This window comes from Salmo trutta, chromosome 20 (genome assembly GCF_901001165.1).
Source record: "Salmo trutta chromosome 20, fSalTru1.1, whole genome shotgun sequence".
NCBI lineage: Eukaryota > Metazoa > Chordata > Actinopteri > Salmoniformes > Salmonidae > Salmo > Salmo trutta.
Window position 1 is genome coordinate 17,596,091 of NC_042976.1, and position 12,502 is coordinate 17,608,592.

General features: G+C 44.8%; 1 protein-coding gene across 5 annotated transcripts in view; it reads left to right on the forward strand.

The window, feature by feature from the left end:
* Window positions 1-6,852: 6,852 nt before the first annotated feature.
* LOC115155632 (BRCA1-associated RING domain protein 1) overlaps window positions 6,853-12,502 on the forward strand; it is a 35,636-nt gene continuing 29,986 nt past the window's right edge. Inside the window, exons 1-7 of one of the 5 annotated variants that reach the window (XM_029702436.1) lie at window positions 6,853-7,078; window positions 7,221-7,277; window positions 7,404-7,558; window positions 8,499-8,552; window positions 9,084-10,180; window positions 10,982-11,062; window positions 12,004-12,179. In XM_029702436.1, the coding sequence (XP_029558296.1) occupies window positions 6,990-7,078; window positions 7,221-7,277; window positions 7,404-7,558; window positions 8,499-8,552; window positions 9,084-10,180; window positions 10,982-11,062; window positions 12,004-12,179 (1,709 nt within the window). In that variant the 5' untranslated portion in view covers window positions 6,853-6,989. Of the gene's footprint in view, window positions 7,079-7,220; window positions 7,278-7,403; window positions 7,559-8,498; window positions 8,553-9,062; window positions 10,181-10,981; window positions 11,063-12,003; window positions 12,180-12,502 lie in introns of all 5 variants that reach the window. The other 4 variants (XM_029702437.1, XM_029702438.1, XM_029702439.1 and 1 more) reach the window with 4 other exon arrangements.

Consider the following 12,502-nt stretch of genomic DNA (forward strand, 5'->3'; position numbering starts at 1 on the left):
CACACTGCTTTGCTTTATCTTGGCCAGGTTGCAGTTGTAATTGAGAACTTGTTCTCAACTAGCCTATAAAATATATAATTTACTTAAATATACACTACAGTTCAAAAACAAAAAAATGTGTCCATTAAAATAACATCAATTTAATTAGAAATAGTGTAGAAATTGTTAATGTGGTAAATAACTATTGTAGCTGGAAACTAAATATTTTTTTATGGAATATCTACATAGGTGTACAGAGGCCAATTAACAGCAACCATCACTCCTGTGTTTCAGTGGTACATTGTGTTAACTAATCCTAGTTTATAATTTCAAAAGGCTAATTGATCATTACAAAAACCTTTTGTAATTATGTTAGCACAGCTGAAAACTGTTGTGCTAATTAAAGAAGCAATAAAACTGGCTTTGTTTAGACTAGTTGAGTGTCTGGAGCATCAGTATTTGTGGGTTCGATTCCAGGGTCACAATGGCCAGAAACAAATAATTTTCTTCTGAAACTCATCAGTCTATTCTTGTTCTGAGAAATGAAGGCTATTCCATGTGAAAAATTACCAAGAAACTGAAGATCTCGTACAATGGTGTGTACTACTCCCTTCACAGAACAGCGCAAACTGTCTCTAACCAGAATAGAAAGAGGAGTGGGAGGCACCCCGGTGCACAACTGAGCAAGAGGGCAAGTACATTACAGTGTCTAGTTTGAGAAACAGACGCCTCACAAGTCCTCAACTGGCAGCTTCATTAAATAGTACCCACAAAACACCAGTCTCAATGTCAACAGTGAAGAGACGACTCCGGGATGCTGGCCTTCCAGGCAGAGTTCCTCTGTCCAGTGTCATTGTTCTTTTTCCCATCTTAACCCTAACCCATCTTTTCTTTTTATTGGCCAGTCTGAGATATGGCTTTTTCTTTTACAACTCTGCCTAGAAGGCCAGCATCCCGGAGTTTTATTTCAAAAACAAGGACATTTGTCAATGACCCCAACATTTTTCACTACATTTACATTACAAATTAGCTATTCATCAGCATCCAGCGTGACCCACAGCTAGTGCATTCATCTTAAGATAGTCAGGCAAGACAACCGCATAGCACAGTCGTATCCCAGCCACGCATCACATACAGTGAGGGAAAAAAGTATTTGATCCCCTGCTGATTTTGTTCGTTTGCCCACTGACAAAGAAATGATCAGTCTATAATTTTAATGGTAGGTTTATTTGAACAGTGAGAGACAGAATAACAACAAAATCCAGAAAAACGCATGTCAAAAATGTTATAAATTGATTTGTATTTTAATGAGGGAAATAAGTATTTGACCCCTCTGCAAAACTTAATACTTGGTGGCAAAACCCTTGTTGGCAATCACAGAGGTCAGACGTTTCTTGTAGTTGGCCACCAGGTTTGCACACATCTCAGGAGGGATTTTGTCCCACTCCTCTTTGCAGATCTTCTCCAAGTCATGAAGGTTTCGAGGCTGACGTTTGGCAACTTGAACCTTCAGCTCCCTCCCTCTATAGAATACAGTATATACATATAAGATGAGTAATGCAAGATATGTAAACATTATTAAACTGGCATTATTAAAGTGACTAATGTTCCATTTACTAAAGTGGCCAATGATTTCAAGTCTGTATGTAGGCAGCAGCCTCGCCGTGTTAGAGATGACTGTTTAACAGTCTGATGGCCTTGCGATAGAAGCTGTTTTTCAGTCTTTCGGTCCCAGCTTTGATGCACCTGTACTGACCTCGCCTTCTGGATGGTAGCGGGGTGAAGAGGCAGTGGCTCGGGTGTTTAAAAAAAAAAGTTTTATTATTATTTCACCTTTATTTAACCAGGTAGGACAGTTGAGAACAAGTTCTCATTTACAACTGTGACCTTGCCAAGATAAAGCAAAGCAGTGCGACAAAAACAACACCACAGAGTTACACATGGGATAAACAAACGTACTGTACAGTCAATAACACAATAGAAAAAATCTGTACACAGTATGTGCAAATTAAGTAAGGAGGTAAGGTAATAAATAGGCCAATAAATAGGCGAAGTAATTACAATTTAGCAATTTACACTGGAGTGATATATGTGCAGATGAGGATGTGCAAGTAGGGATACTGGTGTGCAAAAGAGCAGAAAAGCAAAAACAAATATGGGGATGAGGTAAGTACTTGGTTGGATGGGATATTTACAGATGGGCTGTGTACAGCTGCAGCAATCGGTAAGCTGCTCTGACAGCTTACGCTTAAAGTTAGTGAGGGAGATATAAGTCTCCAACTTCAGTGATTTTTGCAATTCGTTCCATTCATTTGCAGCAGAGAACTGGACGGAAAGGCGGCCAAAGGAGGGGTTGGCTATGGGGATGACCTGTGAAATATACCTGCTGGAGCGCGAGCTATGGGTGGGTGTTGCTATGGTGACCAGTGAGCCGAGATAAGGTGGAGCTTTACCTAGCAAAGACTTATAGATATCCTGGAGCCAGTGGGTTTGGCGACGAATATGTAGAGAGGACCAGCCAACGAGAGCATACAGGTTGCAGTGGTGGGTAGTATATGGGGCTTTGGTGACAAAAGGGATGGCACTGTGATAGACCACATCCAATTTGCTGAGTAGAGTGTTGGTGGCTATTTTGTAAATGACATCGCCGAAGTCAAGGATCGGTAGGATAGTCAGTTTTACGAGGGTATGTTTGGCAGCATGAGTAAAGGAGGCTTTGACGCAAAATAGGATGCCGATTCTAGATGTAACTTTGGATTGGAGATGCTTAATGTGAGCCTTGAAGGAGAGTTTACAGTCTAGCCAGACACCTAGGTATTTATAGTTGTCCACCTATTCTACGTCAGAACCGTTCAGAGTAGTGATGCTAGTCAGGCAGGCGGGTGCGGGCAGTGAATGGTTGAAGAGCATGCATTTCGTTTTACTAGCATTTAAGAGCAGTAGGAGGCCACGAAAGGAGTGTTGTATGCCGTTGAAGCTCGTTTGGAGGTTTGTTTGCGCAGTGTCCAAAGAAGGGCCAGATGTATACAGAATGGTGTCGTCTGCGTAGAGGTGGATCAAATAATCACCAGTAGCAAGAGCGACATCATTGATATATACAGAGAAAAGAGTCGGCCCGAGAACTGAACCCTGTGGCACCCCCATAGAGACTGCCAGAGGTCCGGACAACAGGCCCTCTGATTTGACACACTGAACTCTATCTGAAAAGTAGTTAGTGAACCAGGCGAGGCAGTCGTTAGAGAAACCAAGGCTTTCGAGTCTGCCGATCAGAATACGGTGATTGACAGTCGAAAGCCTTGGCCAGGTCGATGAACACGGCTGCACAGTACTGTCTTTTATCAATGGCGGTTATGATATCGTTTAGGACCTTAAGCGTGGCTGAGGTGCACCCATGACCAGCTCGGAAACCAGATTGCATAGCGGAGAAGGTACGGTGGGATTCGAAATGGTCGGTGATCTGTTTGCTCACTTGGTTTTCGAAGACTTTAGAAAGGCAGGGCAGGATGGATATAGGTCTGTAACAGTTTGGGTCTAGAGTGTCTCCCCCTTTGAAGAGGGGGATGAATGAGGCCGCTTTCCAATCTTTAGGAATCTCAGACAATATGAAAGAGAGGTTGAACAGACTTGTAGTAGGGGTTGCAACAATTGCGGCAGATAATTTTAGGAAGAGAGGGTCCAGATTTTCTAGCCCAACTGATTTGTAGGGGTCCAGATTTTGCAGCTCTTTCAGAGTATCAGCTGTCTGGATTTGGGTGAAGGAGAAGCCAGGGGGGGTGGCTTGGACCAGTTGCTGCGGGGGATGCAGAGCTGTTGGCTGGGGTTGGGGTAGCCAGGTGGAAAGCATGGCCAGCCGTAGAGAAATGCTTATTGAAATTCTTGATTATCGTGGATTTATCAGTGGTGTCAGTGTTTCCTTGTCTCAGTGCAGTGGGCAGCTGGGAGGAGGTACTCTTACTCTCCATGGACTTTACAGTGTCCAAAAACCTTTTGGAATTAGTGCTGCAGGATGCAATTTTTTTTGTTGAAAAAGCTAGCCTTTGCTTTCCTAACTGAATGTGTGTATTGGTTCCTGACTTCCCTGAAAGTTGCATATTGCGGGGACTATTCGAAGCTAGTGCAGGGTGTTTTTGTGCTGGTCAGGGTGTTTTTGTGCTGGTCAATGGCAGTCAAGTCTGGAGTTAACCAAGGGCTATATCTTTTCTAAGTTATACACTTTTTGAAAGGGGCATGCTTCTTTAAGATGGTGAGAAAAGCTCTTTTAAAGAACAACCAGGCTTCCTCTACTGCTGGGTGAGGTCAATATCCTTCCAGGATCCCCGGGCCAGGTTGATAAGAAAGGCCTGCTCGCAGGAGTGTTTTAGGGAGCGTTTGACACTGGTGAGTGGTGGACGTTTGACCGCAGACCCATAACGGACGCAGGCAATGAGGCATTGATCGCTGAGATCCTGGTTGAAAACAGCAGAGGTGTATTTAGAGGGCAAGTTGGTCAGGGTGATATCTATGAGGGTGCCTTGTTTATGGATTTGGGGTTGTACCTGGTAGGTTCCTTGATAATTGGTGTGAGATTGAGGGCATCTAGCTTAGAATGTATGATGGCCGGGGTGTTAAGCATATCCAAATTTAAGTCACCAAGCAGTACGATCACTGACGATGGATGGGGGGGCAATCAATTCACATATGGTGTCCAGGGCACAGCTGGGAGCTGCTATAACAAGCGGCAACAGTGAGGGACTTATGGAAAAAAAGTAGAAGCTCGAACTGTTTGGGCATAGACCTGGATAGTATGACAGAACTCTGCAGGCTATCTCTACAGTAGATTGCAATTCCACCCCCATTAGTTGTTCTGTCTTGATGGAAAATGTTGTAATTGGGGATTGAAATTTCAGAATTTTTGGTGGCCTTCTTAAGCCAGGATTCAGACATGGCTAGGACATCAGGGTTGGCGGAGTGTGCTAAAGCAGTGAATAAAGAACACTTAGGGTGGAGGCTTCTGATGTTAACATGCATGAACCCAAGGCTTTTACGGTTGCAAAGTCAACAAATGAGAGCGCCTGGGGACACACAGGGCCTGGGTTAGCTTCTACGTCACCTGAGGAACAGAGGAGGAGTAAGATGAGGGTACGGCTAAAGGCTCTAAGAACTGGTCGTCTAGTGCTTTGGGAACAGAGAATAAAAGGAGCAGATTTCTGGGCGTGGTAGAATAGATTCAAGGCATAGTGTACAGACAAGGGTATGGTAAGGTGAGAGTACAGTGGGGGTAAACCTAGGCATTGAGTGACGATGAGAGAGGTTGCACCTCTGGAGGCGCCAGTTAAGCTAAGTGCGGTCTCCGTATGTGTGGAGGTTGGGACAAGGGGGCTATCTGAGGCATGTTGAGCAGGACTAGGGGCTTCGCAGTAAAATAAAACAATGAGAGCTGACCTAAAAAACAGTTTACAAGGCATATTGACATTAGAGAAAGGAATAAAGCAATCACAGGTGTTGATTGGGAGAGCGATGAATGGGCAGACAGGGTCAGTTAGCTACACACAGGGCCTGAGTTTGAGGCTGGGGCCGACAGATAAACAAAATGAAGTATCGTGTTAATGAACAGTACAGCAGGCATCAGCTGTGGACTGAGTGATCATAGGGTCCAATGAGCAGCAATAGATGAAACAGGGAGCCGTTCGGTAGTCGATTACTACGCTAGGCGAGCGGGAGACGCAGCGTTCAGGAAGCTAGCGAGCCGGGGCTAGCAGATGGATCATCACCAACATCCATGACGCAGAGGCTGGTTGAGAGCACATCGGCCGAATTATGTCAGCAGACCAGCAGTGATGGATCGGCGGGGCTCCGTGTCGACAAAGGGTCCAGGCCAATTGGCAAGAGAGGTATTGTAGTTGATGTACTTCATTTGCTAGCCGGGAGATGGGCCTTGCTCGAGGCTAACTGGTGCATGTTTCTGGACAAGGGCGTTTGCCACAATAGCCACTCGGTAGCAACTAGCTATCTGCGAAGATTGGGTGTAATGGTCCAGAGCTTGCGGCATGAATCCAGTGATGTAGTGGGAAAAAAAGCAGTCTGATATGCTCAGGGCTGATATCGCGCTGTGCAGACTGGCAGGTATTATCCGGGCTATCCGGGCTAAAGCGGCTGGAGTCCGAGCTAAAGGTAAAGACCGCTAGCAGTGGCTAACAATGACTAAATAGCTAGTAGCTAATTAGCTGGCTAGCTTCTGATGGAGGTTCCAGTTATACGGTCTAAAAAATGCAGATCCGTACCACATTGGGTGTGGCGGGTTGCAGGAAGGTATATTTCTTTTTTTTTATTAAAAAGAGATTGAAATATAATGAAATGTATACAAACCCCCCCCAAAAAATATTATATTTACATGGGACGAAAACAAACACGTCTTACTGCTGCGCCATCTTACAATTAAGAAGGTGGACTTCGTGGTGGAGAGAAGGACCTGGAAGATAGAAATCATTGTTGTGGCCTTTATAGCTATGGGCATAAATGGCAGAAGGACCGGGAAGAATGAAATCATTGTGGATGCGGCGGAGAGGTTCCTGGGGCTGATAGATTTCTCGGCAAAGGAGTTGTCACAAGCTGTACCACCCTCTCAGGCCCTACAGCCTGAGAAGGTAGACATGGAGATTTGAAAGAAGGAACAACTGGGATTTTTGTTTTGTCAATGTACTATTTTTATTTGGCTGGATGAAGTTAGTTTCCCTATTACGCATGGATTTTCTTTTTACCTTGTTTTGGTTTCAACCAGTCCAGTTGGTGGCAGCAATACACCCCTTTCGGTTGTAAAACCCATAGAAGAAGAAGAAGAAAAAGAGGGCGGGAGGGAAGTATACGCAATTACATCACGGGCAGGCCGTTGTCCCTGACGCTTTGGCGGGAGAAGCAAAAAAACTAGGAAGTGAAGCTACAGCAGCAAAACTCAGCTGTTGCGTCATTTAAAGATATCAAATGTGTACGAATATAGCTTCGAAATAGTGGAAAACGTAGCTACATTTCGTTAAATGGATCCTGATCTTTGCACCGACAAAGGCTGGACGAAAACGAAGGAGGCTGTCGCGCATTTTCGAAAACTTCTGCTGTGCTCAAAATGGTAAACACGCTACATTTAGCTTGACTTATTTGTTAAGAAACTGGGCATGCTTGGCAGCAAACTAGTTGATGTCATTTATAATAATAGCGAGATCTAACTTACATGATTATGGTCATGTCTTTGATACACTTTGTCATTACAGTTCAAAACTGATGAACGAACCTGTGTGCCTCGGAGTTTGTGAACATATGCTTTGCAGGTGAGTGGATGCTGTCCCTCTTGGAGTGGCTAACTTGGTAGGAGCAAATTGTTGTACTTTACTTGGCTTGTTCTTTTACTATCCTGAGGTTATCAATGGTTTGTGATTATTTGTACTAACTACTAGGTCGTGTGCTGGTCCTCAAGCTGGAGTGGGATGTGTGGTGTGTCACAGTCCTGCCTGGGTGAAAGACATTCAGATCAACAGACAACTCAGCAATATCACAGAACTCTATGGCAACCTAGACTCACTGCTCAATCCCACTGGCTCCGATTACTCCGGTATGTTATTATTAGAAAATAAAAACAACTTCATTGGTTAGAATGGAAATGTTTCTACTGCTGTTCCCAACACCCCCAGATTATTATATTATAATATCATAACGACTGGGCCTGTCACTGACCATGATAATTAGGATACGGACACACCGATAGTGTTTGCTGGCCGAGAGTACTTATAACCTCTGAACAGAGTGCAGGCTGTCATTTGTGAAAGAGTGCTGACCGATTTCATCAAATCGGGTGAAAATGTTGGCAGTCAGATGTCTACAGCGGGTGGTTCTTAAAACACAGCGCGCTGAATGATCGGCAGACATACGCTAGATCCACATTCTGTGCAATGTGCACAAGCCTTAAGATAAAGGATTTACAGACAGCACTGAACTCTTCCACAACTTAGATTCACTGTTTATTCCCCCGAGGACAGTAAACGTCTGACTGTGTCACTCAACATGATAATTATGACTATGCTTTCACTTTGTTTCCCCTGTAGGTAGGTACAACTTGTAGGATATGAATGATAGTATTCCTTGATGAAGACGAGTAAGCGGCATGTAGCCTAGTGGTTAGAGCGTTGGACTTGTAACCGAAAGGTTGCAAGATTGAATCCCCGAGCTTACAAGGTAAAAATCTGTCATTCTGCCCCTGAACCAGGCAGTTAACCCACTGTTCCTAGGCCACCATTGAAAATAAGAATTTGTTCTTAACTGACTTGGCTAGTTAAATAAAGTAAATGAATAAATAGGCGGCCAGTATGGTGCAATATACTTTAGTGAACTATTAACAAAATATACAGTATTTACAAAATAATACATACAGGAGCAGTCAAAATTGTACGTCAGGATGCACAACTGCAACGAGTTGTGTGCCCTGATGTACAATTCTGACTGCTCCCATATGTATTCCTTTGTAAATATATTCCTTTTTATTACCTGCCATTTAGGGGCCTACCTTTCCACTTCCCTCATCTCACCTGTGAAATTATTCCTTAACAAAGGTAGGCCTATATCCCTTAGCATTAAGCACAAATGGAAGTATTACCATGTATTCCCTCATTTTTTTTCTCCCTCCCATCAGAATCCCTCTTAATGACAGTAATAATGCAATGCCATTATGTATGGTGGTGTTTAGCTTGTATACTTGAGCTCTAACAAACGGGTGATGTTCATGTTGCTGCAGTGTTAGAGGAACACTGACTGGCAGCTACATGCCCCTCTGGGTCACCAAATTAGATACTAGCTAGCTTGCAAGGCAGAATAGGCTGTGTGTGTGACAAGCAAGGTCGCGTGAATGAATGCAGCGCAGACAACCAAACACAACCACAGGTGATACTAGTGGAATACAAATTGTGCCGTGACAAGGAAAGAAAAAATTATAGTACTACCTTACCGCTTGCTTTCACATACGCCATTATAGTCTTTGTCCTTAGCTTAGGTGAGACGTTTTGATGTGTGGTTTCAGTTTGTGTGTCCTACCAGTATTTTTCTCTTTCCTGTACTAATTTCAGATGCCCTTCCCATTACACCAGCAGCACAGTCAGATAAATCTGTCTTAAAGCACAAGAAGAACTTCAAGATCTGGTTTAGTCCCCGCAGCCGCAAGGTGCGCTGCCGGGTAGAGAAGCCTGCGGCGGTGCCTCTACCGGAGGTTGGGAGTGGGACTGTGAAAGCTGTTCCAAGACCTCCTGAGACAGTACCTGAGTCTAAAGGCAAAGACCTGTCTGTCTTCAACTTCAACTCCTCCTCCCAAGACTCTGGCTCCTCCTCTCCTCAAAGGGCGACTAACTATGAAAAGAAGAAGAAAGCGACTAAGAAGACGAGAAATGGTGGTGGTGGTGTCAGGAAGCCTGCAGCCGGGGGTGGGCAGGAACCAACCACACATAAAGAAACCAAGCAGAATAACAAGACACAGAGGCTGGAGGCAATCAACCAGCAGTGGGGCTTTGGTGGAGCGAGAGAAGGAGATGTCAGAGAGGAAGAAGAGCAGGTCACTGCAGAGGAAGGAGAGCACAGGTCGAGTAAAAGAGTTTCCTTCCAAAGCCCAGCCACCCTGCCTGCCACTGTGGAGCCTCAGAAGGAGGATCTCCCTCAGGGGAACGCCATAATCCTCAGCCCCAGCAGAAGCATCCTGAAGGTGGTTCAGCCAGGAGACAGCGTCCCACTCTCTGAGGACCAGGATGGTCCAAGCCCACACACCACCCCTTCTCAGCTGGATAAGATATCTGCAAAGCAGCACTCCAAACCAAATGAAGAAACGACCACAAAGCCTGACCTGCCCTCCCCTCCTAAGCGCACTCCCAAAAGATTCTGTGTGGAAGAGAAAAACATCTCACAGAGTACCCCAAAGAAACCCAAAGCATCTCCTGGCCAGGGTAGACGTCCGGCAGTGGACAGGGTCGCACTCCCAGCCATGCATACCTCGCCCTCCCCTGCTGCCAGCCCCAGACAGGGTCGAACCTCCACCAGCACCAGGAGATCCAGAGAAGGAGAGCAGCAGCGGGGCAGTAGCCCGTGTTCCCCAGCCGCCCTGGGGAAGAGATCCCCGGGCAGACTGTCACAGAACAGCCCAGCGGTGGTGAAGAGAAACCACAAGGGAGAGACACCACTACACCTGGCAGCAATAAAGGTGAGATTAACATGCCATGAGTTACAGGCTCAGGGTCAGTTGTTAGACATGTCAACATGTAGCAGCTGATCCCAGACTTGCTGCTATTATCAATCATTCACAGCGTTGAGACATTGATTACCTCGGGAGGATCCAGGCAGGGATTACAGCGGTGTTTACAGGGCTTATGTTAAGCTCCCTGCTATTCTCCCAGGACTGGGAATGGAATGCTTGTCTGATCAGTAAAGAGTAGTGTTATGGGCCATGAGAGAACCACACCGCACAACCAGGTAGATTTAGACATTCCGATTTAAGCTAGATTCACAAGGCACTCAGAAAACCTTTAACTACAATAAAATACAAGAGTAACATAACCTTAAACTACAATAATATACAAGAGTAACATAGTCCCCCCAGGTTATCTCTTTGATCGTATTACTGTCTGCTTCCCAAATGGCACCCTATGTAAAAGTACTGCACTATATAGGGTTTGGGTTGCCATTTGGGACACAGACACTGGTTGTGTGAAGGGCATGTTCTCATGTCTCTAGTAACTGACTGTACCTGTGAACCTGATTTATGATCGCTGCAGGCCCCATGATGCCTGTGTAGGATCAGATGCTGTGTTTGGAGTATATGTTGACATGTCTCTAACACCTCACCCTAGACATGTGGCCTGATGCATCTTTGTCAACCTCACAGAGTAATTGATTGATAATAGCAGCTGGTCTAAGATGATTTTGGATCAGCCAATGTGTTTGAATGGCATGTTCATATTTTTAACAACTGATCCTAAACCTCCTCTCTCTGTCAACACTGCAGGGTGATGTGGAGACAGTGACGGAGCTCCTAGACCAAGGGGCTGACCCCAACCTGAAGGACAATGCTGGATGGACACCGCTGGTGAGTGAAGCCTTGTCTCCTCAGTCTCTCCTTGTCTAGACAGCAAATACATCCAATCATATACATTAGGAGACAGATAGGATGCAGGGCAGGGGTGTAAAACTAATTTTTTTCCCGGGGGCTGCATTCGGTCCGGAAGGCCTCATTGAAAATTGGTTGTATTTCCTTGCCGTCAAAATTTGTTTTTTAAATTTCCGATGCTCCCTGACTGTCTAGCTTTCATTTCAGTGATTATTAGCAGGCTGGACACAAACCTTATGAATGTAGGTCAATTGTCATTTCTACACAGTTTCAATTTGCTTTTAGTCATTGTAAAGTATATTGTGTTCGTTCCTCCCCAACACTTTTTGTACAAAGTTTTACTCAAACCACCCTCAGCTGCATTGGACCCCCTCACACGGGCCTCATGTTTGACACCCCTGATCTACATGTTAGTATAGCATGCCAGTCTTTAACTTTGCCCTGCCGGATAGAAGAGCTGTTATACGTATGCATACAGTATTACAAATCTATGACTTTTGGCCTTTTTAAAGGGATACTTTGAGATTTTGGCAAGTTGCCCAATGATCTACTTTTCCAGAGTCCGATCAACTTGTGGAAACCATTTTTATGTTTCTGTGTTCAATTTGAAGGAAGTTAGCGGTAGTTTCGTGAGCCAATGCTAACTAGTGTTAGCGTAATGATGAAGTCTATGGATATCTTATTGCGCTAGCGCTAGTTAGCAACTTCCTTCAAACTGCACGCAGAGACACAAAAATGGAATCCAAGAGTTCCACTGACTCAAAATTCCGATGTATCCCTAGAACAACCTCATTGAATATTCAAATGAAATGCACCTTTTTGTAATATCATCAGTGCTAGTATGTATTACATAGTCATAGAAGACTGTATGCAAGATGCAGTTAATGTATAATGTATGTAATAACGGTGCTCCTGTGCAGCACGAGGCATGTAACCTGGGCCACCAGGGTGTAGTGGAGGTGTTGGTGGAGAGGGGAGGTGTGCTGTTGAACACACCAGGCTACAAGAATGATTCTCCTCTACACGACGCTGTCAGGAACGGACATACTGGCATCGCCATGCTACTGCTGCAGCACGGGGCTTCACAGAGCGTCTTGTGAGTATGAATGAATTTATGTATTATTTTTTTTGCCACTCTTGTGGCCCATCCCACATGGCATTATACACATTAATATGGTAGAGCATATTGTGAGTATGGCAGAATGCACACAGTTATCCGCAGTGAAACCCTTAGTTACATACGTGACTGGTTACAGGATCTGAGGCATTTGTCGCCTCAGATGCCATTGCCCCAACTGTAGACCAGGTGTTTTTAGAGCTGCAATCTGTTTTTGTTGCCTTACAAAAATGGTTAGTTTCAAACTTGTACTTAATGTCAGGAAGACTAAATATATGTTCTCTATAATAGAGATGGTCTAC